The following is a 23,009-nucleotide window of genomic DNA, read 5'->3' on the forward strand; positions in this document are numbered from 1 at the left end:
TCCCCCCCACCCCCTGTGACGGGGGCAGCACGTACAGGGCGGCGGGTGAGTGCGGGAGGGGGCGGGGACACGTGTGCGCGCAGCCCGACCCCCCGCGGGCCGGGAGCGGGGCAGCGCGGAGGGCAGCGGGCGGCGCGGCGGGCAGGGACGGGCAGGGCACGGCACGGCACGGCGCAGTAGGGTAGGCGGAGGGCGCTGTGCCGCGTTCGGCTCAGCCCCGCCTCGAGAGCGCGCAGGAGGCGGCGGAGGCGCGGCCCCGTGTCCCCGTCGGCAGCCGGGAGCGCGCTGTGCTCAGGGACGGCCACGCAGAGCCCGCACGTCGCTGTGGGGCGGCCCCGAGGCGGCTCCGCATCCCGAGAATTCAGGAAGGGGTGCGCGGAGCCCCGGCTTCGTTACCGCCCGGGAGACGCGGCGCTCGCCGAGCTCTGGGAGGCGGTGGCTCCAGCCCTTGCTCTGGACACTGGCTCGGCTCGCCCGGCGTTGCGGCGAGGAGCGGGGTCAGCGCCTGCCCGCTGCGGGCAGAGTGCCCCGGACGGCCCTTCCTGGGGTCTCCGCGGGGCTGCCCCGGCCGAGGGGGAGCGAGGTGCCCGGTGGCATTTGCCCCGTAGTCCGTTGCTTTCAGTTATACCCTTGCCCATAGGGCTTTCGGAGCTGGGTCAGAACAGGTGGAGAAGGATCACAGTGGACTTCCTGAGTCCGAAGTCTTGCTCAGAAGTTTGAGCGTTTTGTCTGCATCCGTCACTGTTGTGATAGTATAATTTTTGGTGTGTTAAGTAATTCCACGGGGACTGATGATTGATCCTCTGGCCTATCCAGGGGTTGGTTGGGCTCTTCTAGAGGGGACCGTGTGTCTCTCGCAGCCGGCTCTTTACTGCCTTGTCGGGATGGTTGAGGTGGCCAGGTAGTATTGCCTGTGCTCACGGTAATGTCAGGTTGGGATTTAAAGATTTTGGGTTTTAGGGTTTAGCTAAGGTGTTCAAAGAAGAAAAGAATGGGGAAGAAAGGGAAACATTGTGAGTCTAGGAGGCAAGGAGGCACAAGAAGCTTAGTGATGAAACTTCTGGTGATACTGGAAACTAAAAGTTTGCACTTTCAAAATCGGGTCTGTTGTGCTGTTGCACAATTTTACCTGACTGAATTCTGTGACCACCTTATCAGCTGGTGTCTTTCACACTACCAGGGTGGTAAAACAGTTATTGCAGAGTTCATACTTGAAAACACAATGCTCTTCTGAAACGAGTGCATTCTGAGAGTTTCCACACTCACTGTGGGGTCATCAATAAATGCAAACCAGGTGTTTGTAAATTCACATTCTTGCTTTCTAGTAACTCCCCTGTGAATAAAAGCCTTCAAAGAGATTTGGAGCAAGGGCCGAAACATGTTTTTTAGCCCCTTATGATTGATCTCTTTTGTATTTAGCCACCTTTGTAAGCGGTCCCTGATGTATAAAGGATGGTTGAAATAAAAAAGTTGTTTTTTAAAATGTCTCTGGGTATTTAATTAGATAGTCACACACTGCCAATTATGCAAAATACTGTAGCAATTTGCTTTTGCAGTATAATTTCACCAATAGACATTAAATATTATATTAATATGCAGTGATGTAAAACAAACAGCAGTATTGGGGGGAGTGAAAGGATTTCTTGTGCTCTTTATTCCAAAAGAGCATGTCTTGATAGGGATGCTATCCTTCATCTCTTACCTATGGACTAAAATACAAAAATTTCACACCTTTAGCTCTAAATTGCCTCGAATTTTCTAGGAAAAATTTTCTGTTTTTCTCTAGCTGATTCTGTCTGTCAGATTTGTCCTGTCAGGGATGGTTCACCTGATCACAGCTGATGAAGCTTTTGATGTGCACTCTATGCATCATCTTAATCAGTGTTTATCTGCTACTGACCTGCTGTCCATTAGTCTCAGTGACTGTAGTAAACATGTGCTTATATATATTTAAATGTTGCTAGTTTGGTAACAGTTAAACTTCCTGCCAGATCCAGAAGATCTCTTTGCTATGTTTTAGGAAACAGGTATCTTTGCTTACATTATGGAAAACCATTTTTTGTCCCCTTTTTATGGGAGTGCAGAGGTATAATTTGTTTATTAATTTAAAAATCCAGACTAATATTTAAAATTATTGTTCAGTCTTTGTAAGCAATTAAGATAAAAGAATAAGAAAAAAAGTATTAATACTGAGTATATGACTAAAACTTGTATATAGTTAGTCATACAATGAAGAAAAACATTATATAATTCTAAACAGGACCCAAGACCATCTACTTTAAACTATTTGCGTAGTTTTCCTTTAAAATAGAAGGAAGGTAATGTAAACTTTGAAGTGTGATGTGTAGTGCTACTGATAGACTTTCATGAAGGATTTTAAGTGCTTGGTGGAAAATTCTGTTCCTTTGACACTTAAAAGCAATGAATATGTTAGAATTTGCTTGCAATGCAGACTGAGTGTGGTAGATGTGGAAACTTTTTCTGGATTAGATTAGTAACTGTTTCCTGCCACAGTCTGTATTACTGATATATTCGAAAAAGCATAATTATGATATTGCTCAGTATTCTTTGCTCAGTATTTTTTTCTCCGTATTTATTAAAAAGTTTGATGTATTCATGTTGACATGATATGTAGTACAGGAAGTAAAAACCCTGCACAATTCAGGTTTTAGGAATCTGAGAGTTTATGAGACTGCTCCAAGACAGTGACAAGCTAGTCTGAAATCCAGGAGTTCCTTGGCATGCCTGGCTGTGCACCAGCCTACATGAATTGGCACAGCTCAGTGTGACTGTGCCACCGCTGACCCTGGGGGCTCAAATGACTGCAGCTGACCTGCTCCTGCCACTTCAGTGATCCCATGGTTGTGTCTATTGAAGATTCCTAACCTTGTAACATGTCTGAATTGTGATACTAATGTGCTACATTTTGTCTTAAGTCATCTTTCTCATTGAAGTTTTATGCCAAGCTAGCTTGTGTATCTTTTAAAATTACTCATATAGTTCGTTATTTTTGTTTTGTTTTTTTAGGCTATGGTTGGATCTTTGTATTTGGATGTTGCTTTAAGTCAAGTCACTGTCTGGTCACAGAGGTTGTCAAAAAGAAGTGTGTTTGAGCTTATCTAGGGAAAGTATTTTGCTATATTTCACAGTAGTGATTGCATTTTATGGCAGTCAAATTTTCAGATTTTACTCCACCTTGCTAAAGTTCTAAATTAAGCAATCATTTGTAGTAAGAGTCAGAATATACACAATTGTAAATGGAAAATCTATATAAATTCTAGAGTTTTCTTTGTATATCATAAATCTTAATCATGTTTGTCACTTCACTGACATGTATAGTACTTGCTGATGTTTTTCTAATTAAAGATAAATCTAAAAATACACTGCTTTCTCCATACTGCATTTTGCAAAACATGGGGAATAACTGTGGTGGGTTTTCTGCTGCACTGATGCTCTTTGTAGCTTTTTGCTAACTTAGTGAAGTGCTGCAGACGAAAAGACTTGAGGAGAAAAATCCTGATAAAGTAGTAGAAATAAATACATTTTTATAGTGTTCTGCAATCAGTGAGAAATTAAGCTAAGAATTAGGAACTAAATTTTTTCCAAGATGAAAAATGGCTCTTTCTGGGTAAAATTTCTATGAAATGCATTCAGTGGGAATAAAAGTACTCGGGTTTTTTGTTGTTTGGTTTTTGTTTTTTATTTTCAACAGTAGGTTGTCTGTGACAGATGGCTCTGCATACAAAAATACTTCAGGGCCTTCATAAAGTGAATTAATTTTGACTGTCTTCCATCTTCAGAAAGAGATTACAATGAATATGTTGCCAGTACCTATGTATTATTTAATCTTCCTTGGTGTATGAGCTGTTCTGAAGCTTATTCTTACATGAACCAGATACACCTTTCATATTTGAGACTCTAGTTTACAAAGGAGGAACTTCTTTTTTCTACTTTATTATTGTTATTATATTGCACATTTATATAAAACCAGAATAGTTTAATTAGATAAGATCTTTTAAAAAATTATGGTGAAAAGCTTGGTGAAAACATTTTCCCCAGAGCTGTTAGACTTCGGTGAATTTCAGTAGATGTTTAATTAGTTTGTATCTAGAGAAAAAGGTTATTAGTGGTAACTAACATGACAAAAAAGTAGAAAGATTTTAGGTGTAAAATAGCTCCTTATGATTTTAATCTGAATTGATACTGGCATAGAATACATAACTTCTCTGAGGAGAAATACTTATGTTACCCCATAAAATGTTGAATTGTGTGCATCTTGGCTACCATTAGCTATTGTACTGTTAAGTCTGGTCAGTAGAATACCACTGCAGGCATATGAGCTAGAAAATACACCTCTCTGCATCATTTGATTGGATATCTTTTCATATTTTCATGCCTTTATTCTGGGCAAAAATTTGATATTTAAAAAAAGCAATAAAATTCATTCTCTTCAAAGATTGTGGAATGTTCTGCAAAATAGTGCCACAAAAGGAGTTTGGTTTACATTTAATTTGATTTAACGTAGTTAACTTATAATATGTGATACTAAATTCCAGAGCCTCAGAGTCAGGTGGGTAGCAGTCCTTCCCTGCCTCTTCATCTCTCAGTGCAAGTCCTGAGAAGAAATCGGAGTAACTATCAGCCAGTTGAAATTAATTGAGCTTTGAGTTCAGTTGGGCTTAGCATTCCCTAGGTACAGAAACTGAACCTGGGGAACTGAGATTTGCTGGCTCTTAAATCTCTCAACTAATATCATGTCTTCCTTTTGCGGCCTCGATTGGTTGTGTAAGTAGGGTGTAGGTGGGAGCATGCCTGCAGGGCATCCTGCCTGCCTCTGCCTGACCCTATCCTGTCCCTGTTCTGTTTGTAAACTGACCTGTTGTCATGGCAATGTTTGACATCACCTGTTCAATGTTGCACCTTCAGTGCAGGGTTTGGTAGGAGAGAAAGGGAGCTGAAGAGATCCAGGCTCTTGTTTTAAAACTCACACCTTCCGTTATGACTAAGTGTGCCAAGAAATACCGAAAAGGAGCTGTCAGGTAATTGCATTTTTATATAGCAGATAAATAGCAGATTTGGAAGCTTTCTGTATGAAGTTTAAAGTCTTAGTTTAAATTGAAGGTCAGCAAGTTGCTTATTTTTCAGTGAAATTCTACCATACTTTTAAACCTGTAAAGTGAGAAGAATTGTTGTGACTCTTGAGCCATGAGTAGTTTACAGACAATTCAAGCACAGATCCCAGCTGGGAATAGGCATCTTGGAAGGTTCAAGGGGGCTGTAGCAGCCTGTGGCTGCTGGGCAGCTTGAGGGACCTGCTGCGGGCAGTGCTGCTCCAGAGCACTGCACTCCCAGCCCCACTACCAGCACTGCATGGGACCCTGGGATGCTGCTTGTCCCTCCCTGAGAACCATCTCTGGAACTGCCTCTCCTTGCAGCTTTCCAAAATACTTGTTCTAGAGCTCCTGGCTATATGAGTAAATATTTTAATACAGGGGAATGAAGAAAGGACTTCAGTTTGACAGAAACATATTTATTTTCTGTCTGCTCCAAATTAAAAATAGTTTGGAATTACTCTCTATAGCTGCCTGATATACCTCCCTGTACTGCATTATTTAAATGTGTATGTACCTACTTTTAGACTGATGACCATGGAAATGGTTGAACAGGATGACAATACAGTGGATTCTCTGACAGAGAGAAGTGCTGGTCACCTTCAGAATCAGCCAGGCCAAAGTCAGATTTCCTCAGGATCTGAGGTAAGTTGAAATGTGTAAAGATGAGAAGAATCAATAAAGTGGTATTTAGAGCTACTATGATTTTTAAACTATCAATTTGTGTGGAATTATCATGTTTTATAAGTCTTGGTATTAAATAGGAAAAATATAGCAAAGGTATACTGGAATACTGCAGTAGTTAGCAAAGGACTAACAAAACATCAGGTCTGTTAAAAGGTAACACTTTTAGGAGTCCTTTCAGAGAAGAGTGATCAGTAGGCACATGGGTTTTTTCCTTTTACTTTCACAAGATGATTGTTACAGAGATGGGATACAGTCTTAAGGAATTGAGGTGGCTACAAGATCAAACATATCTAAACCATCTGTGTATCTTGAAGTGTGTTGTATAACAAAAAAGAAAATGTGAATAAAAATAACCATGGTTTTCTTCTAGTTCCAGTTTTTGTACAGAATGTATTTCATCTAATTGCAAGTACATTTGTAATGTATGCTTGTTTTGTTTCATCCCTGTGTATCCAATGACAGTGTCTGAACTTCTAAAGCATACTTTACATGTTCTGTATTGTTGCTCTACCTGGATTATTCTTTGGTAGTTAATGGATAAAAGATTATATAGTAACAATCCTCAGACATTAAAAATATGTACTGAAACATTCGGCACTTGAGAGAAATTGTGTTCCTGACTACTAAGATTTATAGGTTCAGAAAAGTGTATGGACCACTTAAAAGGATCTTCAAAACCCCTTTGTTAAATAAAGGAACTGATTTTAAAAAATGTCTGACAGAATTTTTTCATCATTGGAAGTTAGAAGTTATTTGCTAAGATTTGATGCCATGTATTTGGTATGTTAAATACTAGATTTACATTATAGATATATTTTTGAAACTGAAAGCAGCTGTTCTTTTTGTCAGATTGTCAGACACAAAGTAGATTGCAAAATATTTATCAACCTTTTTTTGTTGGTTTTGATACATGCAGCATTGGGAATATTGTTTGTTCAGTTTTTTTCTTTAAGAATTTTATTTGGTTTGCTCTGTTGATGTCATCCCCTCATTTCTTCTTTAGTAGTTCTAATTTTCTGTTTTAGCTTCATGGGATGATTGATGTGTAAAATCTATTGCCTTGTGCAATAGTGTCTGAAGAAGATACCTGTGAATTTTTTCACTTGGGGTGTTTAACGTTCATCCGGAGACAAAGCTGTCACTAACGCTGTAGGAGAGCTTTTGCACTCCTGCAGTGTGCAGTGTATAACACTTTTTATGTTTGTCTGCATTTAATGCTTAAGTACTGTGTGTGAAGATTCAGCTGTACTGAGTATGGGTTTCATCCCTGTCAGCTAAAATGAATAACTCTGAATCATTGATGAATATCGTTCAATTGGCACTAAACCAAAACACGTGCCTCAGTTTGAAGGCTGAGGGGGAACAGTCTGGAGTTGGCATCTGGAGTCCCTTTTTTTGGTCAGATGGCTCAGAGAGCCAACCTGGACCTGTCAGAGCTGCTTGGTGCAGGTAGCTGGAGCCGACATCCCTCTCCTGGGCTGCCCAGACAAGTGGGGTTGGTGCTGTTCTCCCACTCCGAGGGCTCCGGGCCTGCCCCCATCTCCTCAGCTGCTGGCATCCAGCGCCTGCAGCCCCACACACGGCCTTGCTGCCCTCAGGCTGCTCTGCCACGGCATTTGTTGTGGTAGAACGGCCCGGACAGAACACTTGTCGCTGACAGGCCTTGTTGAGACGCTCCTTTGGCTTAAGATGAGTAGGATTTTCTTAGCCTGTGTTCCTACCTGGCTGGCTTGGAAGGTGAGGCGCTTTGTCATGGAGAGTTGGGCCTGGATGTTGAAGCGTTAAAGCCCGCCGGAGGCCCCTCTGTGGGACATCTGACTGGTTTTGTGGTGGTCCAGGTGGGAAATATGTGTGTTTCTGAGGAATTCGTGTCTGTGCCACTGGTCCACTGCCTGTGTATTTTGACTATTAGAGAGGGGCAGAGATCCCTTCTCCCTCTTTGGCCTGTGGAGGAGTGCAGTTAAGAGAAGACAACAACTAAAAGGGACTGAAATGTATCTTGTGCCAACTTCCAATCATCCCTCCTACAAATTTCGTTGCAAGTATGCAGAAATAGGAGAAAAGAATGACTTGATTCTTACTGAGAGATAAAATGCCTGGTCACTGAAACAGAGGGCTCCTTTTCAGATATCTTGAGAGGGGTGTCTATGTGTTTTTTCTAGCAAAATATTTGCTCAACCTTGGTTTTGTTCAGTCAGAAGTAAAACATTTTAATGCACTATCTTTTAATTTGTGGTTTTCTGTGTATTGTCAAAGAATTAAGTTGTTTGGAAGTTTGGAAGGACCCTTTTGAGGTTATCTAGTCTGACCTGCCTGTGCAAGTAGTGTCAGCCAGAACTGTGTCTGCCTGGGTTGTAAATATCTCCAAGGATGGAGTCTCTAGAACCTCTGTGGGCATCTGTGCCAGCAGGTGACTGCCCTTCCTGTAAAACAGGTGGAGTTTTTATGTCCAGATGGAATGTAATGGTTTTTAATGTGCTTGATATTTAGTTGAATTTTGTCTTTGGCCAGGGAGTGACTAGCAAAATGCTGAGGGATACAACTACATAGGAGATGGGCACTTTTTTTTTTCTTCTTTTTGGGGGAACAGCAGACTTATTTTTCCCTCCCCTGTAGTCCAGGCTTTTTAAAGAAATACCTGCCATTTAGTTTTAAAAGGATGGACCAGGTACTCCATAAGATGATAAGGGAGAGATTGTTTTGTGCTGAAGCATTTTTAATGTCTCCCTGTTGGGAGAGAGAGGAGACATTAAGAATGTGTGGGCTGGAGCACTTTGGTGTGATGGGATAACCTCCAATGCTAAAAAGGACCTATTATATATTATTTGTAGCAAAAAACCAGTGTTTGCATTTTTTCCTTAGCTTGTGTCATAGATACTGCTATATTCTCCTGCAATTTTCTGGTGCTGAAAGCAAAATTACTTTTTCTACTAAAGCAAAAATGAGTAAATTTGAAAACTAGCAAAGATGAGATGCACTTTTTGTCCATTAAAGGGTTGTTTTTAAAATAAAATGTCCTACTATAGAATCAGTTTATAGTTGCATTTCTTGCATCCCTCACTTTTAGCCGGTTGATGAATTGACATGGTAATGTTTTTGTGATCCAGCCACCAGAATAACTAGGTAAGAAAGTAAAATTATTGGTGGTTGTCTTTAGAAGCTGTTGAAAATGTACAGAGCACCTGTATAAACGCTTGATGCCTTTGAGGGAAGAACAGAGGTGCGAGATGGAAAATTTCTCAACCTGTTTTGAGATGAGCTCCATGGGTTGTCTCACATGCACAGATCGTCTGTTGCTACATATAGAGCTGTACTTAAAAGGAAGTTAATTTGTATTGGAATATTCTGATAGTGTTGATGGTAGTCAAACTTGCATCTTGAAACACTTATATCTGCAATGGTATTCAAAGAGAAATTAGATGTTCCTTTTTCAGGATTTCTAGAAGCCGCACTGTATTCTGTGTTGCTCTGTGCTCAGCTACACTGAATATAACAATGTAAGGTCAATGTACTTTAGCCTTTCTCAGATTTGACAAAAACACTTTCAGTTGTGTTTTCTTTTTTCTTTAATCCTACATCTTGATGGGTTCCTCTTTAATTCACTTTTTGTTAACTTTGTCATGTTATCTGTCAGTAGAGCTGTCTGCTGACCTTGTCTGAGATACCATCTCTTGACCTCTTGGTACTGGCCCTGAATTAGACATATGTCAGGATTTACAATGTAAGAACTGCTGTCAGAGAGCATAGGGAGATTTTTAGGGAGATTTTCAGAGCCTGGAGTGCATAGCCATTGCAAGCTGGGACTGTTCAAGTTTAGCACTTCAGAGGGGTTGTCCTTGTGGGCTCGTGACATCAAACTGTGTTAAATCTTGCTCCCTGCAGATTGTGACCTATAGCAATTTGCTAGGCTATTGTAAGTAGGAATTTGCTAGGCCTGTTGTAACCAGCCTGCCAAATGCAAATGCTGGCCATTTAGCAAAGTTGATGTTAGAGGATTATAAATGCACAGCTATGTCACCATTTTGTGATTCCTCGAAGCGTATGCTGGCACCAATCGTCTGGAATCAACCTAACCTTATTTTCCTTAAAAGTAGGTGCTTCTATTTTGGCAGTAGCTTTGGAATTGATCAAAACATGTCTCCATCTTTTCCTCGTAGAGGCTACTTGGTGCTCAAGTGTGGCAGATCCTTTGTTCCTTTGTTAGGTGAATCTGGCGTGCATTTGTCTTGACTTTTCCAGAATTACTTTTCACTTTATTTCTAGAGTCCTTGTAGTATTTAGGTTCTACAGCAGGGACAGAAATCAGATGGGCCTGTGTACTACATTCTTCATTTGGCGAAGTTGAAGGTATGAGGGATTGAATGTGGAGGTAACCTCTCTAATACTTAGCAGGGAAAGGATATCTGACATTCATAGGGTCTCCAGGATAATTGTTCAGATGGACCATGTATCTTGAAGTTAGATAAATGATGGGCAGCCTCTTTCTCTGCAAGTGTGTGCCTCAGGATGAAGGTAGTACCTGATCACTCTTGCTGGCTACTTTTCTCTCCCCACATAGAAGAGGGAGCATTTACATTTCCAAATACCTGAAATATGGGACCGTACTGCTATTATAGAGTGCATGGTTGATATTTGTTGAAGCTATTGGATGTGACTGTTGCACACCTAGGACCATAGAAACCATGGAATGTGTTAAGCTTCCCCTCACCCTCTGTGTTCCTGAGTTGCTTCTGTGGATTGTTTTCAGTTGCTGCGCCGGACAGCCCTTGAAGTAATGATGTTAAAGGTAGCATTGCTCATCACTGATGTCAGAAAGAAATTTTTTTGCCAAGTCTGTTTCAGTCAGGATTTACGCATGATAGCATCAAAATGTTCTAGTATTTCTGTTAACACAGGAATATTCAGCTTGAAAACTGCAAAGGGAAATCTGAATCGAAATTCTAATAATAATTTCTAATATGTATAAAAGTGATGCAGAATATGGACCTTGTAAACTTTATAATACTACCGTCTCCTCTTCCCTTAGCACTTATCCCCCCTTCATTTAATCTCTTATCTGAATTAATGGGAAGAAAACAATTTCTCTTGTTATATTGTAAACTTTAGTCCAAAAGAGTATTAGCTGAGTGAGGTTTTCTTTTTTTTTTTTTTTCCTGTGTGGTTATACTGAATAAGGAGCTTTAAAATGAATGTAGTTTCTTAATCTCAAGTACTGGATTATTTCCTGATTCTGTGTGACTGACCCATTGTGTACCAAATAGAAACTCTTAAACTGTTCACCTATTGCTGTTTTATGGCTGATGTACTCAGAAAGTTCTTTCTGACCCACCAAGTATTGTATCAAATTGCAGTTCTCACAAAGAGAGCAGTAAATGGAAGGGTTTGGTGAAATTGCCTTTATAATGTTTTGAAAAGTTAGCAAGCTTTGTAAACATTTAGACTGCTCTGTGATCTCTCCTTGAAGCTTGGGTTCAGGATGTAAGCTTTACCACAAAATAGATCATACTCTTCAGATCTTTGAGACTTTCTAGAGCTTAATCTCAAATATCTATTTCTAATAAATTTCTCGTAATATTAATATTTGTTGAATTGGTTGGGGAAAAGGTTTGTATGTCCTATTTCCCTGTTGCCATTTCATGCCATTTAAGGAATGATGTAAGGAAACCATTTCAGGGTTAAAAATGCACTCAATTGTTCTATTTTCTGAAAAGCGGCTCAGTGTCCTATAACATTGAACAATTGCTTAGTCAATGTTGACAAGATCCTGTCTTTGTTTCCTAGAAACATTGTTTCTTCAAGGTAATTTGAACCAACATCAGGTCTTTTTGATAGCAGTGCATCTTAATAGCAGTTAAAATTTTTCACTTGCTTCAAGAAGGGATTATTTCCTAGACAAGCAATATCTTATGGATCAGGAATCAAAACTGCTGTCATTTTTGGGATTAGAAAAACACTTCAGTGTAAATACAGAAAAAATACAAAAGTTTCATTAACTGTTTTTTTTTTAATATTCACCATTCTTCATGGCTTTCTTCTCACAGTCATCTCATTTTAGTCATACCAGATACCTTTGGAGCTGAGAACAAAGCTAGGAAGGGAATAATACTAGAATTTTATATATGAGTCTGAGTTTATTGTTGAATGTGCACAATATAGAAATAAGACTTTTCAATGCCGTTTAATTGAAAAACACAGTATTTATTTTTATGATATGGTATATGTTTGTCATTGTCTTATTTTCTGAGTTTAGAGATGTTTCATCACACAACTTGAGATCAATCATAGTGTTTTCCCTTTGCATCAGTATTTGTTTCTGTTAATAGATTTAACAGTAACAGCAAAAATATTGAACTATTTCTTAGCCCATAGGTGTTAAACTGTTTCTTAACCCGTTCGTCCTCAGCACTGAGGGTTGAGAGCCACAGGCTGGGGAAAGCTATTCTTACAGCTGTGCTAGCCTGAAAGAAGATTCAGCTGTTCTTTATTTTTGTTGTTGTTTTGAAGCACTGATATACTCCAACTCTCTTTTTTCTTGATATATATAATTATGTATATAACAAGAGTCCATTAAACTAAATCAATTTACAAATCCTTGTATGGCTTTATGGGTGATTTTTTTGCTATCTGAAGAGTTCTCATGTCTCTTGAGACATCCATCTGAAAAGCATATCTTCTTACCTAACAAGCAAAGCCAAACTAAAGTGGGTCTGGATTTCTTTTTCCTGGGAACATTCTGCAACATGTTGTTGCACCAACATTCCACTCCAGTGAATATGCATGTGTTTCGTTACTTTTCTTGAGGTTCTTCCTAACCTTTCTAGCAGCAGCAGATTTGGTGTGTGATGGCCAAGGGTTGGGGTTTTTTTTCATTGAAAAGAAAATACAAAGGCACTGGAGGGGAAGAAAAAAAGAATTGCAGTTTGTTAGGGTACAGCTTTCCATACCATTTGGAAAGGTACATGCCAAACTTTTACTAATAAAACTAGTTTATTTTTGTACGTGATAATTATATACATCTAAGCTATTTTAGATGTGGCAACAAAATCAGTTTGTTGTAGTGTCAGTTCTAAAAGCATTTGCTGAGGTCTTAAGGCATCTTACTTAAACATGATGATTGTAATTTTTGCAGGTTTCTGTAGCTGCTTCCAGTGCTGGAAGAGGATCTCCAGCTGTAACTCTAGTGCAGTTGCCTTCTGGTCAAACTGTTCATGTCCAGGGTGTCATTCAAGCCACACAGCCCTCAGTCATTCAGTCACCACACATGCAAGCTGTTCAGGTTAGCTTTTTTATTGTTACATTTTCATGAATATTTCGTACCTCATAACTCTTTTCCCAACCCATCTTCAGTTTCTCTTCATTCCAACCAGTGCTGCAAGATTTACTCAGATGGCACAGGAAACAGCAGGGGGAAAGGTGGCAAACATCCAACCAGCAGCAGCTCTACAAGCATTGTGTAGCAATTCCTTAATGCTTCCTGTTTATCTTATAAGAAATTGTGTTGGAACTTGTGTCTGAACTTACGCAACAGCAAATTTGTCTCATAACATGGCCTTACTTCAGTGTATCCTGCAGTTTTTCCATTTTGTTAAATTCTATGAACATAATGTTTCTAATGATACTATGAACTCATAAATTTTCAAGTATCTCCTATTTTATTATTGGAGAGGGTCTGGATGTAGTAGATGTAAGCATATTATATCAAGTGGTTCTTTGTTTTTAGGCGCTATCAGACCCTGTTAGAGCATCTGGTATTGCTTTTTGTGGGTGTGGATATGTAGATAACAAAAATATGGGCAGCCTCAAACCAAACCTTTATGTGGCAAATGTTCACGTTTGAAGTTGCTGGAACTAGAAAACAGAGATCAGTGCAAAATGTGTAAAACTTTTCAGAGTTTTTAAAAAGTGAGAAAGGCAAGAGAGAATGAATTTGCAGTGTTTTGAAAATTGTTCAGCCTCCCACTGGTGGTTTTTTTGTAGCTAGGAAGGCCTCCCTCTGCTCTAGTTTTATTAAAAACTGCTTGGGAAATGTCAACTGAATTGCTTTTTGCAGATAGAACTGAAATTTCTGGTAAAAGATGTGATACACCTGTTATGAGGGAGGGTTTTTACCTGTGGCCAACGCAAGGCTTTTCCTTAATGTTGCAACATGTTAAGGAAAAGCCTTGCATTGTCAGTCTTCTTGAGAAGCCCTCTTTAATGTTAGAGGCTTCTTAGTAACTTTCAAGTATAATATATAAAAAGACATCTATAAATATGATTTATATTAAAGAAAAAGAATAAAACCTTGATCATATAATGAGTATTTTATTGTTGAGCAGTAGGTGTAGATGATGGGACCTCAAGGTTTTGAAATTCTTGGTCACTATTGAAAGAGGTCCAGTAGATGTCAATACTTGATCAAACTTGAAGTCTGAGCAGAGTATTCAAAGTAAATACTTTTTTTAATTGGAATTCTTTCTAACTGTAATTTTCCTGAGTAACCTTTATTCAATAAACACATCAGTAATTCCCAGTTTCTGTCACTGCTTTTCTTTAAGTCAGTGTAGTCAGGATGTACATGTAAAGATAGAGGACTTTTTTCAAAGCTCAGAAGGAGAAGTTTCTCAGGAATCTCTTGCCAGCTGCTGCTGTGTCATCTTAGGGGAGTGAAAGTCAACTGTTTGTTGTATTAAGTGAACTCTGGCTGTCCTCTCTTTCCCAAAGGAATAGAACAGGAAAGTTTTGTCCCAATTAATACTGACTAGTTAGTTGCAGGATTTTGCTTTGGTTTCATCTGGATAAGAAGGGCTTGAAGATGCTGCTTCATTACAGAGGGTGTTCAGCCCTTCTGTTATCCTCTTCAGTACTTCATGCTGCCACCTGGCATTTCCACCAAATCATTTGTCTTTAACTTGGTACCTTCTCTCTGCCAGACAGTGGGGAACTTGGGAAATTGTATCAGTTGAAAAAAGAAAAAAAGAAGTTTGCTGAAGGTTGATGTTGAAGCTTGCATGACCTTTCCCTCAAACATCTGCCATTTTCAACCGGAAAGTGTTCAAAAGTTTTTCTCATAATGCTGTTGCTTTTTAGATGAAGAAATATCTGTATAGCATTCCTTATTGTTTTGATAAACGTTGTTTTATTTGTAGGAAGGTTTAAAGTTCAGATTGTTATTTGACTTGCTCATCCCTGTAGTGTATCAGGTCTTGGAAAGACTAACATGAGTTTGAAGTTAAATTTGTTCAAATGCAGATGAAATTGAAATAGGTAAAGTCGAAATCTGAACAATGTCCAGGAAAAAATTACAATGGTTTCTGTTTGTTAGCGTTATGGACATGGTTGTTTGCTACTAGAGTGATCTGAAGTGTTCATTTCTCTATTTGTCATGATGAAAATTAAAGCTTTTGAAATTTCTTGCAGAAAATCTCCTCTTCCACATTGTTGTGGTTTGACACTGGCCAAATGCCAGGCACCCATGAAAGCCACTCACTCACCCTCCCCTGCTACAGCTGGGCAGAGGAGAGAAAATTTAATGAAGGCTTCATGAGTTGAGATTAGGACCAGGGAAAAACACTCCGAGGGCAAAACAGGCTCAACTTAAAGATATAAAGTGAATTTATTACTAAAAAAATCAGAGCAGGATAATGAGAAGTAAATTAAGCCCTTTAAAACACCTTTTTTCCCCCAACGCTTCCCTCCTTCCCACCCACAGTGCAGGGAGACAAATTGTGGGGGTTTTGGTCAGTTTGTCACCCAAGGTTTTCCTCTGCTGCTCAGGGAAAGGAGTCCTTCCCCTGTGAGACCGTGGGGTCCCTCCCATGGGAGAGGGATGGAGTTCAGTTGTCCATGAACTTCTCCAGCTTGGGTCCACTCTCACGAGCAGCAGTCCTGACAAAACTGCTGCAACGTGAATTCCCCCCACGGGCAAACAGTCCTCCAAAAACTGCTGCGATATGGGTCACTCTTCCACAGGGTGCAGTCCTCCAAGGACAGGCTGTTCCAACTTGGGAACAAGGCCTCTCTCTCCATGGGTCTCCCACAGGACTGCAGCCTCCTCCAGGCATCCACTCACTCTGGCATGGGCACCTTCCCCACAGGCTGTGGGTGGATCTCTGCATCCCTCGTGGATCCCCATGGGCTGCAGGGGCACAGCTGCTGCACCATGGTCTGCACCACGGCCTGCAGAGGAGTCTTGGCTCTGGCACCTGGAGCACTTCCTCCCTCTTCTTCTTCACTGACATTGCTGTTGCCATGTTGTTTCCCTCACATGTTCTCACCTCCTCCTCTCTTCTGGCTAGAGTTGAAACTGTGCCCCCAACCTTTGTTTTGATTTCTTCTTAAATATGTTAACACAGAGGCGTTAGCCACCATTTCCAATTGGCCCAGCCTTGGCCAGTGGCATGTCCATCCTCAGAGCCATCAAGGTTTGGCTCTGCTGGACATGGTGGAAGCTTCTAGCAGCTTCTCATAGAAGCCACCTCTCTGGCCCCTCTGCTACCGAAAACCAGGCCATGCAAAACCAATACACATTAAAATGCTTAAATCTTCTTGTGATTTCCTTACCTTCTTCCTAAAGTATGACTGTTCTCAGCTTCTTCAGACATCTTCACAAACTGGGGGAGCTGTTGGTAGCTGTTAGGGGAATGTGAAGGTTTTAAGGCAACTGAGGTCTTGTTTTCGAGCTATTTATGCTGGAACAAATAGGTTATTTATTACTCTCCATGCCCCAGCAGAATGAAAATTCTGTTTTGAGTTAGGATGCCTAACAGTCTCTTTCTTGGCTCTGCAATACTATATTACTTCTGAAGGATTATGCCAGAGTCTTGAAGGTCGATCCATGAGCAGATTGCTGAAGGCACATTGGGAGGGAAATGTCTTTCAGGCTCTCTCTGCTGCTCAGCATTGGTCCATCCTGCAAAAGGAGGAATACAAACTTCTTGAAGCACCTGAATCTCTGCAGTCAGCTCTGATGTCTGGTTTGGAGCTATACATCTGTACACATGCAGAAGTACCTCTCACCACCTAGGTGGCAGATGTAGAGTTCTAAGGATAGGTGCTGCCTATTACCCAGCAAAATGAGGCTACATTAAATATTTTTACACAGAACTGGAATGTAATAAAATTAACAAGTGAAGAGAAAATTTCCTTCTGCAATAATGTACAGTTCCTTCAAAGTGTAGTTCTGCAGGTTTGAGTTGAGGTGACCCAGGCCTGTACATTTCCAGAACCTTCCAGACAGTCATTTTCTATTGAGGTCAGGCAGGTTTTGTTTCTAGTACCAAACTCTGAGGACTAGCAGGTGCATTAATTCTAGAGCTCTTCCTTGTCTTCCTGAGCTTCCACTGCAGCCAGGTCAAACACTTGAAGCTTTCTAGTCACTTACATCATGTTTGTTCAGTGTCAGTTTTAGCAAAGTGCTTAATCTGAAACTGCAGTCTGGTCTGTCTTCATGTGAAAACGTTTTCACACTGTTTCAATTTGGAAATCTCAACACAACAATAGTTCTGAGTAGTTAAAAGAATCCAAGAAAATAATGTGTTTTCCTTGTTCAGTAATGACTTCCAGTTCTGTGTGGTAAGATGGTTGCTGATCAAGAGTGTGATTCTGCCCTAGGCCTTAATGTTGTCTTGGATAATTTTAAGAGAAGAAGAATATATGAAAATACTAAAGGTCTGAGAAAATGAGACACTGTAGTCTTGTCAGGCATTTCCAAAACTCATACAGCATTGCTAAGCAATGTCATTGTATTTATGAATGTGTTAGTAAGTGTAATAAACGTGTATATTTAAATAAAGTTATTTTCTAAATAGCTTTGGTGTGGTGTGAAGAGGCTTTTATATTGTATGCTATTATTTAAGGCACATTAGCACAATATTCTGTATTTTAGATGTTTGACCTCACTTTAAGAGCTAATTAAATTGTATAATGTTTTTATATTTAAAGAAATCTGTTTCCAGTACTTTTTCTAAGTGTCATTCACAAAAAAGTAACCTGGATTATTTTGACTTTTTTCTTTTTCAAATGGAAGATGTTATCTAAGTGGCTTTGTCTGGCTAACCTCATAATTTGTGATTTGCGTTGAAAAAAATAGTCCAAAATCATGATTGGTGATAAATAAGTCAACAAACTTCCCATATGCAAACATGGAAGGAATTTTTTAAAATATTTTGCTCTGCTATTTTTTTTTTAAATGAAGTTATGAATTTCAGGAACTTTGCTATTACAGGTAGCATCGATTGCAGATGAAGCTGCACAATCAGAAGTGATAATTGATTCTCAAAAACGTAGGGAAATACTTTCAAGAAGGCCTTCATACCGGTAAGGACTTTTAATTTTGGTTTTGCTGGTTTTAAAGGCAGCTTATTTATTACAGCAAAGCTGTCTGATAAAAGTCAGTTATTTTATTTTCTTATGGGTATAGATTTTCAAGTACATAAAATTACTTGCATTTTTCTTTCAGAAAAATTTTGAATGAACTCTCATCAGATGCTCCTGCAGTAGCGAAGATTGAAGAAGAAGAGAAGTCAGAAGATGAAGGAACGCCTTCTGGTATTTCTGCAGTGGCCATGCCAACCAGCCTGTATCATACTAACACAGGGCAATACCGTATGTTTGCAAATGTACTATGTGATGATGCAGAACATACATAACACAACTTTGTTTCTAAGAGTTACATAATGCAGTAGGGATGTTGTATTTTGATGAAGAAGAAGAAGAGATTCTGTATTTCTAAGTAATTACTATTAATTTTTTTCTAACATGGGCATTACAGACTTTTAGTCTCTTTCTTGTAGTGTTTGTTGGCTGCTAGATTTAGTCCTTCTAGAGCTTCTGTGCATTAAAATGTGGAGGTGAGGCTCAGCTGAAATGCTGACACTTTCAGGTGAATGTTTAATGATACAAATCATTGCAGTTTCAAATTCTTGTGATTTGCTATGTATTTGTGCTATTCATTATATGAAATGGCTAGTAGAGTTTTTTGAAATGTAAAGTATGAAATTACTTGTTAACTTCCAATTTTCTTTCTTAAAAGAACTATGTCTTTTTGTCTCCAGTTTTTAAGTATCCATACTTTCACTGCAGAATTAACCTAAATCATGGTTTCCAACATTTGATACTTCATCCAAATGCAAGTTAAAAGTTGCATTCACAGTTCTGTTCTATAGATTTGCTTTTGGATATTTTTATTCCTGTATTTATGGTAAAAGTGTTGCATAACTTGCACTCTATGGCTTCTTTGGACATAATCAGATATCATCTAAGAGATAACTTCATAATAACTAATTTTTAAATTATGTATTAGATAAAGCTTCACTCCTGCAGTTTGTAGGGTTTTTTCATATCTTTTTGTAAGTAGACACACTAAAGTGCAGGTATTTTTCCTTTGATATAATGACAGGAAGATTGTGTAAGAAATGTTGTGGAGTTTTTTTCCTGAAATGAGAAAACAGAGGAAGTATATTAAAACATTGCAGTGGCATATAAAAGAGGATAGAATGGCTCTCTAGTTGTATTCTGCTCACCCTTAGAATTCTGCAGTTATTTTTAATTTATGCAACTAAACTAATTACTAATGGTGAGAAGACAGAATTTGCCTGTAGTATCTATCCTTTCCTATCTGGAAAGTAATTTTGCTTGTGCCCCTAGGCTGCTTTTCTTACCCTTTCTGTAAGCTGTAGACATAAATAAATGTTCGCTTTGTGATGTCCAGTATCTGAAGTGTTCTTCTCTGTGGAAAAGAACACGGTCATCCTAAATTACAGCTATCCAGTACAGAATCTGTCATGTATTCATGTATTCTTGTATTCTAAGAACAAGTAAATATTTTTCTTCAATTTTTGAATTGTATTTTTATTTTGCTTAGGTTTGATTAATAATGTATGTATTTGCCATTTCAAGGCTTAAAAAGAAGTGCTATAATGTTTGTGTATTACCTAGTGAGCCTGCAAACCTATAGGATTTCTAAGAAATTTTAGAGTTTAGGTTTCTTAATTGTAGCTTCCTCTGGGAAGCCAGAGTTGTACTTTGACTGCAATGTCTTGCAGGAGGTGATTCTTAGGGGAATATATTTTCATTTGAACACACCTATAAACAGTAGTGACAGGGCAGTGTTTAAGTCAATAACAAAAGTCAAAGGTTTTGCTTTCTTGTTCAATCAGACATTTACCTCTGAAAATTAAGCAACAGAGAACATCACTGACAATGTGAGAACAGAATCCCCAAAATTTTAATTAAATCTCATGTGTCTTAATTTAAACTTGGCTATAAGCCAAGCTTGCAAGATTTCTGTTCTTTGCTGCTTTTTCTTTGAGTAAGTTATAGTTGTAGCCTAAAACATGTGCTGTATAATTAAGGTTCTCATCATAATGGGGCATTGCTTCAAGATGGAGTGTCAGCCTTCATAGACTCTCTTGGTTTTGGCTCAAAGACTGTTTTGAGAGCTTTTTCTTCTTGGAAATAGTTTTTCTTGTCCAATTTATTAGTTCATTAATTTGATTTTTTTTTTTAAACTTCATTTTTGTAAGTTAAAATATCTTTTGCCTCAGCAAAGTCTGTGTATTTCAGTTCTGGTTAGGCCAGGTGGTAGCAAGGATGGTCATTTCCTTGTAATAAAAAGGGTCTTAATTTGGAACTTACTAAAGAGAGCTTGACTGTTGACCCCTAGTCTTTACATGTATGAAGCACAGATCTGAAGCATTTCTGAGCCATCCTGTTGGTTGCCTGTGATCCTCAGGAGCTGCTGTTAGCTAAAACCAGGAACACTGTGTGGAAATCCAGCAACTCCAGTGTTGATTTTAGACTGGACATGATGCAGAGGGTCCCTCTATGTACCTCCTTCATCTTTATGCCTCCCATCGATAGCTCTGTACTTCTGCCTGTCATTACTGTGCCTGAGGACTCCTCTCTCCCTGGCCAGCATGGGCTGCACAGGTTCTCTTGTGCAGGCACCCAGCAGTTTATGCATTAAGCTTGTGCAGTGGCCGAGGCAATGAAGAACTGGCCTTGCGGTGTCACTGTGGCCATCTGTACTGTGCCCTGGTTTAAAAGAGGTGTTATGTTACTACATTTGCTGGTTCTTTTTTTCTCTACTGTTCTCGCTATTCCTGCAAAGGAAAAGTAGTTTAGTTGAAAAGATAATTTTGACTGTGTGTTTATGTCTGGATGTCTGGGGTGACTTTTTTTTGGAAGAACTTGATAAGTAAATTTTTCTGGAAAACAAATGTATTTTTTCTGTTGGTAGCAGTGATGGCTGTTCTCTACTTACTTTTCACCAGCCAAAATGGTATGTTGCCGTGGTTTCCAAATATCTTCTGCCTCTGAGCTTCTTGGCTTTGGCTTATGGAAGCAGACAGACTGACATGACCAGATGAAATGTCTTTGCCAGCTACCTCCATCAACATATGTGTGATCTTTCTGTCTGGGAAATAGGTAGTTTTGCACAAGGTGCTGTCTTGTGTAGGAGCCTTGTAGCCTCATCTGACTACACACCTACTCCATTGGCTGTAGTTCTGTCATGTTGGTTATTTAATATTGAAAAAATTAGTTCCTCACCTGTGGTAGTGGTATAATGTGCAAGAGTTGTTCATTCAGTTGGAGTGTGTGAATCAGTCTCCCCACCTGCCTGCCTCCTTGGGCATATCACGATGATCTGCATGAAAAAATGCAGGGGGAATGAAAATTATTAGTTCTTTTGCTATTTGGGTTACTTGCTATCTTCGAACAGATTTTTAACAGTTGGAGAATTAAGAAATCCATTGGGAAAGACTAACTTTAGTTCCATTTACAGTTTTGGAAGGGAAAAAGATCTGGGTTTTTTCTGGATTAGAGCTGTTGATCACACTCTGAGAGTGGTGTTGGTACTGTCTTCACTCCTACCTGGAATAGAATGGATGCCACTTGCATCCATCCACCTGCATGACATTCAGCTACAGAAACTATCCAGGAAAGTCCTGTACTCATCATAAAAGGCCCAGTTTTCAGAACTCCAGCACAATAAAGTGGGTGCAGTGGTAGAGATCAGGACAGTGAATGGGGGGACGAGCAATGTGTTGTTCTGGGAACATGGCAGGAATCAGTCCTGTGAGGGAGGCAGTTACTGAAGTTAATTCACTCTTGTTTATGAAGTACTGGATTGGGATCTGAATGAATAATTGCAGGACAGCTGTGACATAATTGTTTACCCAGGTTCACTCTGGAGCTAAGAGCTTTGTATCAATCTGTGCTGATGTTTTACTGCTTAGGAAGCCAAACTGACTGGCGTTTATGTGGTATGGTTCTGTGACGGTGTAGATGAACCATTCCTGGTGCTAACTCTGAGAGGCAGAATTTGGCTTTTTAACAGATCTTGTTGCTCTTATCCTGGACCTTGTGAAGAGTAGAGAATACAATGCTTTCCTTTTCTTGCTTTTTTCTTTTTCGTCCTGCCCCAAAATGGGACACTTTCTGCTTTGGAGGCCAGACTGAAACATTTTTCACTCTACACCCTGCCACACTCTTCCCTTTCTCCTTAATGCCTTATGGAGCCTGTGTGCAGTACCCAGCTAGTTCCTGTGTTACATATTCCTTATTCCAAGGGCAGGACTGGAGATCCGTGCTGAACCCTGTTTCAATATGCAGATAAGGCTCTGAACTTAATTCAGCATGAGAGGAATTCCATGTTTTCCCCAAAAAAAGCTTATTCAGCTGTTGGGATGCGGCAATCTCAGTCTCTTTTAAGTGTTTATGTCGGAAGTTGAGCTTTGAGGTATCTTATTGTTGTCAGAACAGAACATTTGAAATCAGCAATCTCTAAAATTCACATAGGTATCTAACAAATCCTGTATTGAGATAAGCAGAACTGAACCTTCAAGAATGGTGTCAAATACTGTAATCTGACAGTGAATTCAGAGGAGCTCGCAAGCCTGAATCTTTTTTTATGTCTGACTTTTGTAACATCTCAGATCACTTTAAATACAATGTTTGTAGTTTAAATATCTTTTGGGGGAGAAAAGAGTTTGTTGCTCCTTGGGAATTGGGTTCTCAGCTAAAAGTTCCAGGATTGTGTTAGTTAACATAGGAGATATGGATTTGGCTGGTAAATCACTTGGTGGATAAGGAATTGACTCAAAGAGCTCTAGTCAACAGCTTGATGTTCAGGTGGAGACCAGTGATGAGCAGTGTCCTTCAGGGATCTGCTTTGGGACCAGTATTATTTATTATCTTTGCTGGTTGGACACGTGGAAGGTTCAGAAA

The 23,009-nt window shown here is 39.5% G+C and overlaps 1 protein-coding gene across 7 annotated transcripts in view; it reads left to right on the forward strand.

Moving 5' to 3' along the window:
- The window catches only part of CREM (cAMP responsive element modulator), a 35,732-nt gene continuing 12,723 nt past the window's right edge, over positions 1–23,009 (forward strand). The window contains exons 1-6 of one of the 7 annotated variants that reach the window (XM_042042908.1): positions 11–45; positions 4,927–5,039; positions 5,639–5,756; positions 12,928–13,074; positions 18,004–18,095; positions 18,238–18,383. In XM_042042908.1, coding sequence (XP_041898842.1) covers positions 4,999–5,039; positions 5,639–5,756; positions 12,928–13,074; positions 18,004–18,095; positions 18,238–18,383 — 544 coding nt within the window. In that variant the 5' untranslated portion in view covers positions 11–45; positions 4,927–4,998. Of the gene's footprint in view, positions 46–4,926; positions 5,040–5,638; positions 5,757–12,927; positions 13,075–18,003; positions 18,096–18,237; positions 18,384–23,009 lie in introns of those variants that run through there. The other 6 variants (XM_042042910.1, XM_042042906.1, XM_042042909.1 and 3 more) reach the window with 6 other exon arrangements.

This window comes from Corvus kubaryi, unplaced genomic scaffold, assembly GCF_017639235.1.
Source record: "Corvus kubaryi isolate FWS band 111438036 unplaced genomic scaffold, C.kubaryi_AGA036_p1.0 37398, whole genome shotgun sequence".
Classification (NCBI taxonomy): Eukaryota; Metazoa; Chordata; class Aves; order Passeriformes; family Corvidae; genus Corvus; species Corvus kubaryi.